This window comes from Schistocerca gregaria, chromosome 7 (genome assembly GCF_023897955.1).
Source record: "Schistocerca gregaria isolate iqSchGreg1 chromosome 7, iqSchGreg1.2, whole genome shotgun sequence".
Classification (NCBI taxonomy): domain Eukaryota; kingdom Metazoa; phylum Arthropoda; class Insecta; order Orthoptera; family Acrididae; genus Schistocerca; species Schistocerca gregaria.
This window is the reverse complement of record NC_064926.1, coordinates 182,711,994-182,724,993: the sequence shown is the minus strand read 5'-3', so window position 1 is coordinate 182,724,993 and position 13,000 is coordinate 182,711,994. Positions and strand designations below refer to the sequence as shown.

The following is a 13,000-nucleotide window of genomic DNA, read 5'->3' as shown; positions in this document are numbered from 1 at the left end:
ATGAAAACCCTGACATGATAAGCAAATCCAGTAGTATGTCACATAGATCCGAATAAATCGTGACATTAAATCAACCAATGTAATACGAGTAACGAGTGAGCAAATGGAATACCACAGACTAACACAAGAATGCCTAAATGCATGTCGTACCTTCCCACTGTGAGACCGACGCAGTTCTGAGGGGAGAAACAGAAGCCGAGAGCAGAACCGTGTTAAGCTAGAAGGCCCTACGATAAGGGACGGACTGGACACCACGTCGCCAGCTAACCATTAGGACGACACCACCCGCAAGTTTTAGCGTGAGACTTTTTCGCGTCACTGTTACGTGAAGGACCACTCGCCAGCCCATGTTAAAAGCTAGAGCCCTCCAGAAAAACGGTATAGATCTTACGATAACGCAAAAAGGGCCACTACCACCCACAAGTTTTAGGGTGAGACTTTTTCGCGTCTCTGCTACATTAGGACCACCCACCCAGCCCATGTTAAAAGATAGAGCCCTCCAGAAGAACAGTATAGATCTTACGATAACGCTAAAAGGACCACACCAACTGTAGGTTTTAGCGTGAGACTTTTTCGCGTCTCTGTTACGTTGCAAACTTTAAAAACATTGCCCACCACGAAAAGTATAACGTTTCTAATTGGATAGACAGAATTTTTGTAGGCGGAGCTTAAGGTTAACATTGAGATCCTGATTGGTCAGATGAGAACACAGCCAGATAGTTTTTTTAAACCAACTTCGGTAAATTGTAGTAAGGAGAAGTTAGGAGAGGAGTTAGTTCCGAGATGGCGAGGTGAGCGGAGCTGTGCTGTCCGCCGCCCTGACGCTGCCTAAACACCGACAAGGTAATGAACGCAGGAGATGCCGCATTTTTGAGCTCTTAAGGCTTCACTCAGAACTGCAGAAGTCTAATCTGTTACACCCCGTTTTTGCGTAATACTAGTGTCGATCGTCAATTAAAGCTCATGGTGTTCACATTTGCGACTTGAAGTAAAAATCTGAAACGCGATGATTTCACTGTTATATAATTATTGAGAAGCCACATCAGCCACTGTAATTTACGACACGTTAGATAAGTAATTAAAGATAATTGAAGTTCACTGTAGACCATTTTGATAGTTTTCTATTTTGTGAAACTTGACTTAAACCTAGATTATGGATGTGATATGGCATAGGTCATACTTCGATTCATTGTAGAACTTGGAAACCCATTCAGGGAATATTCGTTCACATTTTTGTTGAACGCAGTTGGTTTTTACCATCCTGTATTAAAACACTTCCTTTTATCAATAGTGCAATTTATAAACAATGTTTAGTGAGTAGAATAAAATTTCCAATGGTAAACTTAACTGCTTTTTCGACGTTATTTTACCAGCTAACTAAAAATAGGAAAGCCTTGAACCCCTTCCACTAAATTTAGTTAGTATTAAGATTCTTTTACAGGGAGTGCAGTAGAGCTGACGCTGAGATCATTAAGTATTTGGTTATATCATCGCTAGTCTCACTGAACTCTTCTGAATTCTACATGTCATGTGTGGTCTGGCATCTCCCTAACAGCAACAGGTCCCAGGTTCAAACTAGTCAATTCCCTAAAAAACATGCTCAGAGCGTCGTGGCGCGAAAGTGGTAGGGAGACACGATCTAGAACAAACAGACACCACCATGAATGTTTAGAGTTTCATGACGATTAAGATTTTGTGGATCATATTGTCTTCAGTGACGAATCGACCTTTCACCTTAGTGGACATGTTAACACTCACAATGTGCGCATCTGGCGCTCAGAAAATCCTCATGTGGTACAAATGCAGCGAGGTTCCCCTGAAGTGACTGTTCTTTGCGCCGTATCTCCGCGGAAAGTTTATGGGCCTGTCTTTTTTGGTGAACGTATTGTAACTGGTACTTCTTACCTTGATACACTAGAGCAATGGCTCTTCCCTCAGTTGGAAGAAGATGAACCAGAGAAGTTCATTTTCCAGCAAGATGTTGCACCACCTCACTGGCATAGTAAAAACTTCACTGTACTCAAGCGCTGGATAGGTCGCAAGGGACCCAATGACAGGGCTTGCTTTGCATGGTCTCCACGTTCACCCGACTTAAAGCCATCCGATTTCTTTCCTTTGGGACTTCAACAAGGATCGTGTGTACGTGCCTCCGCTACCACAGACCTCCCTGAATTAGGAAAATGGATTGAAGCAGCTATTGCTACAGTCACACATTTATCAACGTTTGGGAAGAACTCGGATGTAGGCTGTAGCTTTTCAGAGCATTCACGAAAGGTTGGCGCCGGTGGCGACACCTACAACGTGCTGACATGAGGAAAGTTTCCAGCCGATTTCTCATACTCAAACAGCAGTTGACTGGCGTTGCCTGGTGAAACGTTGTTGTGATGCATCGTGTAAGAAGAAGAAATGCGTACCATCACGTTTCCAACCTTGATAAAGGTCGGATTATAGCCTATCGCGATTGCGGTTTATCGTATCGCGACATTGCTGCTCGCGTGGGTCGAGATCCAATGACTGTTAGCAGAATATTGAATCGGTGGGTTCAGGAGGGTAATATGGAACGCCGTGCTGGAACCCAACGGCCTCGTATCATTATCAGTCGAGATGACAGGCATCTTATCCGCATTGCTGCAACGAGTCGTGCAGCCACGTCTCGATCCATGAGTCAACAGATGGGGGACGTTTGCAAGACAACCATCTGCACGAACAGTTCGACGACGTTTGCAGCAGCATGGACTATCAGCTCGGAGACCATGGCTGCGGTTACCCTTGACGCTGAATCACAGATAGGAGCGCCTGCAATGGTGTACTCAACGTCGAACCTGGGTGCACGAATGGCAAACGTCATTTTTACGGATGAATCCAGGTTCTGTTTACAGCATCATGACGGTCGCATCCGTGTTTGGCGACATCGCGGTGAACGCACATTGGAAGCGTGTATTCGTCATCGCCATACTGGCGTATCACCTGGCGTGACGGTATTGGGTGCCATTCGCTACACGTCTCGGTCACCTCTTGTTTACATTGACGGCACTTTGAACAGTTGACGTTACATTTCAGATGTGTTACGACCCGAGGCTCTACCCTTCATTCGATCCCTGCGAAACCGTACATTTCAGCAGGTTAATGCACGACCGCATGTTGCTGGTCCTGTACGGGCCTTTCTGGATACAGAAAATGTTCAACTTCTGCCCTGGCCAGCACATTCTCCAGATCTCTCACCAATTGAAATCGTCTGGTAAATGGTGGCCGAGCAACTGGCTCGTCACAATACGCCAGACACTACTCTTGATGAACTGTGGTATCGTGTTGAAGCTGCATGGGAAGCTGTTCCTGTACACACCATCCAAGCTCTGTCTGATTCAATTCCCAGTCATATCAAGGCCGTTATTAGGGCCAGATGCGGTTGTTCTTGGTACTGATTTCTCAGGATCTATGCACCCAAATTTCGTGAAAATGTAATTAAATGGTTTAAACGGCTCTGAGCACTATGGGACTTAACTTTTGAGGTCATCAGTCCCCTAGAACTTAGAACTACTTAAACCTAACTAACCGAAGGATATCACAAACATCCAAGCCTGAGGCAGGATTCGAACCTGCGACTGTAGCGGTCTCGTGGTTCCAGACTGTAGCGCCTAGAACCGCTTGGCCACGAAATTGTAATCACATGTCAGTTCTATTACAATATATTTGTCCAATGAATACCCATTCATCATCTGCATTTCTTCTTGGTGTAGCAATTTTAATGGCCAGTAGTGTATATTGTGGAGACATGGCTTGGTCACACCTAGGAGAATGTTTCCCACGACCTATATTGTTTATTCAGTAGTCCACTTCTTTTCCTGAAGAACTGTTCAAAATGCGTCACTGTGTAGCATTCACGTAAACATGACGGCATTAGGCTAAACGTATAACGTGCAACTGATTCTGGATCTGTTGTACCAGCACATGGGGCAGCTATCTTGGGCAACTCGTTCAGTTGCTATGCTAGACAGCAAACGAATGGAAATATGAAGAAAGTGCACACTGGTCGTTACTGACTGTTCTGATAACTTACATTCAGCACAAATGAGCAGCATTTCTGCCTTCTCTTCGTTGGAGTATATTGTATTCAGACATACTTTCAACTGGGGATGATTCACTGAATGATCGAAATCAATTTTCCTTATGTTTCCATTTGGTTAGTCCGTTAGAACTACTGACAGCCTTGGGAGAGCTAACCATGACAAAACTTTTCCGCCTGACGTGCATGACGTATGAGACAAACGGAATATCCTCAGACTTAAAACAGAATGAAATAATTCAAATTCCCAAGAAAGCAGATGCTGACAGGTGTGACTATTAGCGAAATATCATTTTAATAAATCAAGGTGTAAAATTCTAACATGAATTCTTTACGGAAGAAAGGTAAAACTGGTAGAAGCCAACCTCGGAGAAGATAAATTTGTATTCCGGAGAAATGTAACAACACACGTGGCAATACTGACCCTATGGATTATCTCAGAAGATAAGGAAAGGCAAACCTACGTTTATGGCATTTATAAACTTAGAAAAAAGAAATGTTGACGAACACTCTATTTGAAATTCTGCAGACAGCATGGGTAAAACACAGGCGATGAAAGGTTATTTACAAATTGTACAGAAACCAGACGGCAGTTATAAGAGTCGAGGGGCATGAAAAGGAAGTAGTACTTGAGAAAGGGGTGAGACATGGTTTTAGACTGTAAGGCGTCCGGATTTTACGGACCTGGCATGAGCTTGATCCATAACGGCAGGACGATACAGTATGAGATCCTCAGAAAATAATAATTTAATAATTATATTATATCAACAAAAGGCAACTGCAGTTAATCTCATGCAACGAAAACTAACAAAACAATATCTACCAGTATATAGACTGGCATGAACGAACAAGATAAAGTAAAACGCATTTTGGAGACGAACCGAGGCAGCTGGTTAATAACATCGTAAAACTCCCATTTAGCAAGAGAACGGCGGGCTTCAGAGCAGAAAAGGATAAGGCCAGAACCATACATTATTCTTTTTAAAGTAAACAAGGCTGGGACTGAGGGTAGGTGGCTGCACGTCATTAACAGAGCTAGGCTGCGACCCAGCAAGAAAAATATAAAGTACTCATCTGCAGCGAGTCGGTGATTGGCTGAAGCCATTACTTGGCAACACGGTTGGGAGATACCCATTATATTAAAGCAATTTGAGACCTAAAATTTCTATCTCTGTCTCTTCCCGTGGCGGACTGCCAGGTGTGTGGAAATAAGTGAGGGCGTTGAGAGCTTTGCTTTCTGTGAAGTGAGGACGACACGCTTCACGTATCATGGTGATAGGTAGCAAAGTGGTAGTTAATTATTCCTGCGGGAATTTTTGCTGGCAAAGAAATTGTGCACGTCGCTCCAACCCATAGCGTGTGTGCAATATCTATTATTTCGACTAGGGAAAGATTAACGTTCTACGGAACGCAGGAAAGTTGCGTCTGAGTGAATGCAGTAAAGGCCAGAGTAGGGCATTAGCGTTCCAGATCCAGAAAAGCCGTTACAGATGCCACTAGGAAAGTACCATCGCGCATTAGGTTACAGTAAATGTTGAGTCTAGATTTTGGTAACTCCAACTTGCGTATGATTTGACCATTGAATATCAAAAGATTGGATACTGACCTAACCTCACATTGCATACACCAGTTTTTATTCTCCACCAATCCAGTGCATTGACCAATTACGACAACGTAGATTTAAATGAACAGATGAGGATTTTAATAATCATTATTCCCTGTGATAATTTTTTTTTTCATGTGTAGAGATAACGGTTTTAATAATCGTCATTTCAGTATGTCCAAGAATTAAATATTTTGTTATTGAGTGTCAAAAGTAATTGAACGTGATTGTTGTGTATCACTTGACTCCTGAAAGCACAGTTGAGGAATTATATGTAGAATAAAAAAGGGAATAGCTCTTTCATCTTTCTAGAATGGACACCGAGCTTTCACTTTTATTAATTCATGCATTCTAGTTACGTGACAGCAGCATTTCTAATGATTTTTGTTACGGTCTGCACCTGTTATTAGCTGCCTTACAGGGCCACTGTCATATTTATTTAGAATGTCTGTTTGACACCCTGGGCTTAAGAAGACAGTGCAGATGTTTTGTCCATTTGCGAGCTAAGTGGTAAGCTAAGTTTGCTCACGTTAGTACACTCACTGTGCAGATACAAAGGTCGGACGTAGGACAAGACTATCCCTGCCGTTATTCAGTCTAGACATTGAGCAAGCAGTAAAGAAAACCAAAGAAAATTTCTGAATAAGAATTAAAGTCCAGGGAGAAGAAATAAAAACTTTGAGGTTCACTGATGACATTGTAGTTCTGTCAGAGACGGCAAAGGACTTGAAAGAATAGTTCAATGGAATGGACAATACCTTGAAAGGAGGTGTAACCTGGTAGCCACGTAAGGCAGGATTCGGTTACGATTGTGGATGGGGCCGTAATCAGTTACTATTGGTTCCCTTTTGCAATTGCACACATTTATTTTAACGTGGTAATTCCAGACTCAGCAATAAATCAAGATATCACACGTTATTAATGAAGGAATAAACAACTGTGTTATTAGTAGTGCTTTCAGTGCATTACAATTTACCAAATGAGCATAAATTACAGACACAGCAAAAATGTTTTCAAAAACAAGCCAATGTGATCCTAATTAAGGCAAGTAACCACAGTAATGGCTGAAGGCCTTTAACGCTCAGAACTTCAATTATAAAAAATTAACAAACATACCGTAAAACAACAATGCAATAGCAAAGGACAGGCAACTGATCACCAAATGTGAGACAAAATGGTGGTAAACTTGGTAGCACAATAACGCCAAGAATGGCAGTTATATAAAAAAAATTAGAAACATACAATAAACCAACAAATACAATAATAAAACAGAAGGGCCAGTCAGAGTTGGTGCACCAGGAATCGACCTCTGCGAAGGTTCGGCAACAAACACTTTCGCGAGCTATGAGATAGGCAGCGAAGAGTTGCATTCACTTCACATGATGGTAACTCAGACTAGTGGCAGTCTAACGAATGACTAGTGATAATCTTGCTGAGGCTACCTGACGCCCAATAAGCCAAATGCAAAGATGTAAAAATACGCAAAATCCAGAATCGGTGCAGAATACTGTGCTCAGAACGCCCGGTACGAGAATCACTACCACCAAAGTAGAAGAATCGCCAAACAACCTACATTCAAGAAATCTGTTAAAACTACTAACCTCACTGGACAGGAGCAGCAAGGCGACGAAACGTAGACTGCCGTTACATACACTAACCCTCAGGGCAGGTAACTGGGGCGTTAGTGGCCACCAGGCAGGAAAAATACCGCTGGTTGAACTTAACAAATTGTCACAAGCTGAACGCAGTAAATAGTAATAAAAAGTGGAGGAAAGTTGATAAGATCTGCCTTGCCCAAGCACTCCACTCGCTGCTCTTCACCTCGCCGACACTACGAGCAGCAACATAAACCCAAGTCACTGGAGAATCGCGAGATGTCACAATGGTGGAGGTTTCTCAACTGAATTGAAATGCACTCATCCTCGGTTTACGACAAGGTTGTGCACCCTCGTGACCACAGCCATTCCACCCAAATGTTCAAATGTGTGTGAAACATTATGGGACTTAACTGCTAAGGTCATCAGTACCTAAGCTTACACACTACTTAACCTAAAGTATCCTAAGAACAAAAACACATACCCACGCCCGATGGAGGACTCGAACCTCCGCCGGGACCAGCCGCACAGTCCATGACTGCAGCGCCTAAGACCGCTCGGCTAATCCCGCGCGGCCTTCCATCCAGCAGTTCATGCGTACCACCCGCGGTGCCGGCGTGTTCTCGCACTCCTCCTGAATCCCCATCCGTACTGCCACACTCACACGACAAGGCAAAACAACAGTTACTACTTATCGATAACTGCCGCTGCTGCCACTAGCGGACAGGCAATACTTGTAAAACCTAGGGGCGCCAGAAGAGAAACAACCGCAACTATGTCAACTATACTGTCTGGCCTGCAATAGAGGGCGGAAATCTACAAGCAGCACCAACGCGAACCGCAGCATGACTCTGGAGGATATAAGATGGCGTCTGTCTTTTGCATAGTGACACTTGCTTCTGCAGCTTTGCTCTTTTCCTTTAGCTGTCGCCGCTCTGCTGCATACTTACGAAAGGACTTTTCGCCGAGCAGCAGCCAGATGTCTGAGCTGGCGACGACGCCGTGCTGCAGGTAGATGGCGGGCCGAGCAGAGTCTGGCGGCTGGGCCTGCTTCTGCGACTGCGGGCGGCCGCGCGGTACACGGAACACGCGCATCACGTAACCCGTCTCGCCCGTCACCCAGTGCTCCTCCACCGGGTAGCCGTACTTCTGCACACGCTCCGGCTGCAACAGCGCGCGCAGCACCTCTAAACACAGCACCAGGCATGTACACCAACACGAAGACGTGGACCTGCGGATGGCGAATCAATAATTAATGAAAAGGCGTTCCAGCTGCTTAATTAAAACGTCATTAAGTCCACACGACCGGTTTCGGGATTTATGTTAGGTCATTATCAAGTGTATCTGAGGCTACGGCCTTGACGCAGTGAATACACCGGTACCCGTGAGATCACCGAAGTTGAGCGCTGTTGGGCATGGCCGGCACTGGGATGGGTGGCCATCCTGCCGCCATGCGCTGTTGCCATTTTTTAGGGTGCACTCAGCCTCGTGATGCCAATTGAGGTGCTACTCGACCGAATAGTAGCGACTTCGGTCAAGAATACCATCATAACGACCGGGAGAGCGGTGTGCTGACGCCCTGCCCCTCCTATCCGCATCCTCCTCTGAGGATGACACGGCGGTCGGATGGTCCCGGTAGGCCACTCGTGGCCTGAAGACGGAGTGCTTTATCAAGTGTGTCTAAAACTGCCTCATGTTAATATACCCTAACACACAAAAAAGAAATAAAAATAAAAAAAGACAACGACGTACCAAAAAGGAATTATCCGAATAAAACGTAAATCGGTAGTTGTGGTGTACATGTACAGACCAACAAATAATTACAATTTCATAAAATTGAATGATTTATTCAAAAGAAACAGCTTCACGAATTGAGCATGTCAATAGCGCCTTGGTCCACCTGCGTTCCCTACAAGCAGTTATTCGGCTTGGCGTTGATTGATAGAGTTGTTGTTTGTTCCTTTCAGGGATATCGTGTCAAATTCTCTCCATTTCTCGCGTTAGATCGTTAAAATCCGGAGACCGTTGGAGGGCTCAGCCCATAATGCTCTAAAGTTATCAGTTGGAGAGAGATCCGACGACATTACTGACCAAGGTAAGGTTGGGCAAGCAAGAAAACAAGCCGTGAGGGGGCGGACATCTTCTTGCTGAAAAGTAAGCCCGGGATGGATAGCCAAGAAGGGCCACAAAACGTGGCGTATAAAATCGTCGATCTACCGTTGTGCTCTAAGGCCACCGCCAATGACAACCAAACTAATCATACTATCAAAAGAAATTGCACGCCAAACTATAACTCATGGATGTTGGGCTGTATGGCGGGTGACAGTTTGGTATTCCACCACAGTCCGGGGCGTCTCCAGGCACGTCTTCAGACTAAAATGTCGTTATTTACTACCAAAGACAGTCTTGATCACAAATTATTTATTCCAGTGACCGGTTTCGACTACAACTGTGGTCATCTTCAGATAAATAAGTAAGAACTTCCTTCTGGTAGTAGTCGTGATTTACCACCAGAAGGAGGTTCTTACTCATTGGTCTGAAGATGACCACAGTTGTGGTCGAAACCGGTCACTGGAATAAATAATTTGTGATCAAGACTGCTTTTGATAATAAATATTTGTAATAACATTGGTCACTGTATACTTCCACAATGTATTCAAAAGTAATTAAAATGTCATTGACTGGAGAAGAACTGTGTTCATTGATGAGTCTCGCTTCGAAGTAAGTGCATATGGCCAATGAAGACGTGTCTCTAGATGCACCGGATTGTGTTGAGATACCAATACGATCGTCGTCCACAGTACTCCCCTAAAACCAGATGTGATCGTCTGGATTGGCATCTCTTTTCGTAGTAGGAACCCTCTGGTTGTCACCCGCTGCGTCCTTACAACTTAGCTGTATGTATGACGGCCTCCAAGGCCCCGTTTTGTTGCCATCCCAGACTTACATGTCAGCAAGATAACGTCCTCCAACACACTGTGAGTGTTTCTACTGCTTGTTTTCGTACTTGACAAGCCCTGATGTGGCCATGAACTCTTCCGAATTGAAAATGTTTGGAGCATTATGCTCACGGCCCTTCAACCACTCAGATTTTGACGTTCTGACAAGCCAGTTGGACAGAATTTAGTAAGATACCCCTTGGAAGGACACGCAGCGACTCTAACCACCGATGCCAAGCCGAATAACTGCCTGTACAAGTTCCAGAGCTCGACCAACGCACTACAGACTTGTTCGATTTTTGGAGCTCTTTCTCTTGAATAAATCAGACAATTGTTCTGAAATTGTAATCATTTGTTTGCCTGTGTATGTATATCACATCTACCGATTTCAGTCCCATTCGGATAATTCCTTTGTGGTGCGTCCTTTTTTTGTCTTACAGTGTACATAATATGATGGGTATGTAGATACCTTTTATAATTGGAGGTGAGAGAGAATGTTTATATATGTACAGTACAAGTGAAGAAAGAATATACAACTCACGTTACGCTGTAGAAAAGTAACGTCAGATGATGGCAACAGTGATAGTCACATGGGTTTAAAAAAGTTTCGCATTCAATGAGATCATGAGAAAAACAGGCGTTTAGTGATTACAAAACAACTGTACAATCCGATAACCGTTAACATATATTAGCTAAAAAAAAGTTGTATTATGACTTTGTTTCAGAGTTACAATTGCATGTTTTTCAAATTAAATGCTGTTAGTGATTATTTGGCATTAATAAAAGCCTGAAATAATAGCAATGACAGAGGCGCCCAAGTTGAGCGTAAAGGTAGGATCTCTAACGAGAAAAATTTAAAGTACCGGGAACTGTTGAGGGCTCTAGCAAAGCTTGGTCACGTTGTCCATCGCTTACAAAAGTATGTTTACATACAACTAGCTACAGGTGCGAACTTGCAGAATATCTTTGAAGGAATTTGTCAGCAACTGGGCGGTATACATACAAGAAACTGTTGTCCCTTAGTGTTCGTTGCCCGTTAAGGAGCTTTTCCTTGGCTTTTTCAACGTGAAAGTCAATTTCTGTCTCTTCATAATAAATTCATCAAGTTCCTTTAAAGTTATTCCGCAAGTTCGCAGCTGTAATTAGTTGTTTGTAAACATACTTTTGTAAGCAATCGACGATAGGTCCGAGCTACAGTCGTCAACAATTGCCGGTGGCTCAGATTTTACTCGTTAGAGATTGTACATTTACACTCTACGTCAACGTCTCGTTCATTGCAGCTATTGTATACCTTAATTATTTACAAGCAATTACTTTCAGAGTTTTATCTGAGAAACATGCAGTTGCAATACTGACACACGTCCGAATATAGTTCTTTTTAAACCGAAGTATGTTAACAGTTTTGATGTGCCAGATTATACAGTTTTTATAATTGCGACACACCCATTTTCCTAACGATGTCAATGCGCGTGACTTACACCGTTTTCATCATTTGACGTTGCTTCTCTACAGCATAACGTAAATTGCATATTCTTTCTGCACCTGTAGTGTACATATATAAGAATTGTCTCACGTCTACGATTATCAAAATTATCTATATACCCACCATACCATCTATTAACATTTGGCTGTTTCAGCTCGATAAGAGCCTAATATAAAGAGCGAAATTGGTCGTGTGGATTTAATAAAGTTCTTACTAGGCAAATAGAGCGACTTTTCATTAATTGAGCAACAGTTGGGGAATTGGCATCATCCACACATGAGGAACTTATAATGAATCCAGAAACACTCCCTGGTGGGGGAAACAGGTTTCATCTCCCACAGGGCATTTCTAGTAGGCGTTCTAGGAGAATGCAAAGTTGCTGTGAACTCTGTTGTGAGAAAACACAGTATGTGTGTCCACAAGTGTCTGTACGTTGCCTACTCAAGGATGTCCACTCACTTTTAGGTTGTGTGCAGTCCATGCCTTCCCTGAGCGACAAATAGATTTTCTCGGCTAGAGACGCTGTAGCTTCAACACGATACCACAGTTCATCAAGAGTAGTGACTGGCGTATTGTGACGAGCCAGTTGCTCGGCCACCATTGACCAGACGTTTTCAATTGGTGTGAGATCAGGAGAATGTGCTGGCCACGGCAGCAGTCGAACATTTTCTGTATAAAGAAAGGCCCGTACAAGACCTGCAACATGCGGTCGTGCATTATCCATCTGAAATGCAGGGTTTCCCATGGATCGAATGAAGGGTAGAGCCACGGGTAGTAACACATCTGAAATGTAACGTCAACTGTTCAAAGTGCCGTCAATGCGACCGAGACGTGTAACCAATGGCACCCCATACCATCACGCCGGGCAATACGCCAGTATGGCTTCCAATGTGCGTTCACCGAGATGTCGCCAAACACGGATGTGACCATCATGGTGCTGTAAGCAGAACATGGATTCATCCAAAAAATTTTGCCATTCGTGTAACCAGGTTCGTCGTTGAGTACACCATCGCAGGCTCTCCTGTCTGTAATGCAGCGTCAAGGGTAACCGCAGCCATGGTCTCCGAGCTGATAGTCCATGCTGCTGCAAAAGTCGTCGAACTGTTTGTCCAGGTGGTTGTAGTCTTGCAAACGTCCCCATCTGTTGACTTAGGGATCGAGACGTGGCTGCACGATCCGTTACAGCCATGCAGATAAGATGCCTGTCATCTCGACTGCTAGTGATACGAGGCCGTTGGGATCCAGCACGACGTTCCATATTACCCTCCTAAACCCACCGATTCCATATTCTGCTAACAGTCATTGGATCTCGACCAA

General features: G+C 43.9%; 1 protein-coding gene across 2 annotated transcripts in view; it reads right to left on the bottom strand.

Annotated features, from left to right (window-relative positions):
- The window catches only part of LOC126282056 (lipase 3-like), a 196,908-nt gene that overhangs the window by 106,110 nt on the left and 77,798 nt on the right, over positions 1 to 13,000 (bottom strand). The window contains exons 2-3 of one of the 2 annotated variants that reach the window (XM_049981493.1): positions 8,212 to 8,425; positions 7,746 to 7,895 (exon numbers count right to left, since the gene is read on the bottom strand). In XM_049981493.1, the coding sequence (XP_049837450.1) occupies positions 7,746 to 7,895; positions 8,212 to 8,425 (364 nt within the window). The remainder of the gene's footprint in view (positions 1 to 7,745; positions 7,896 to 8,211; positions 8,426 to 13,000) is intronic. The other variant, XM_049981494.1, reaches the window with a different exon arrangement.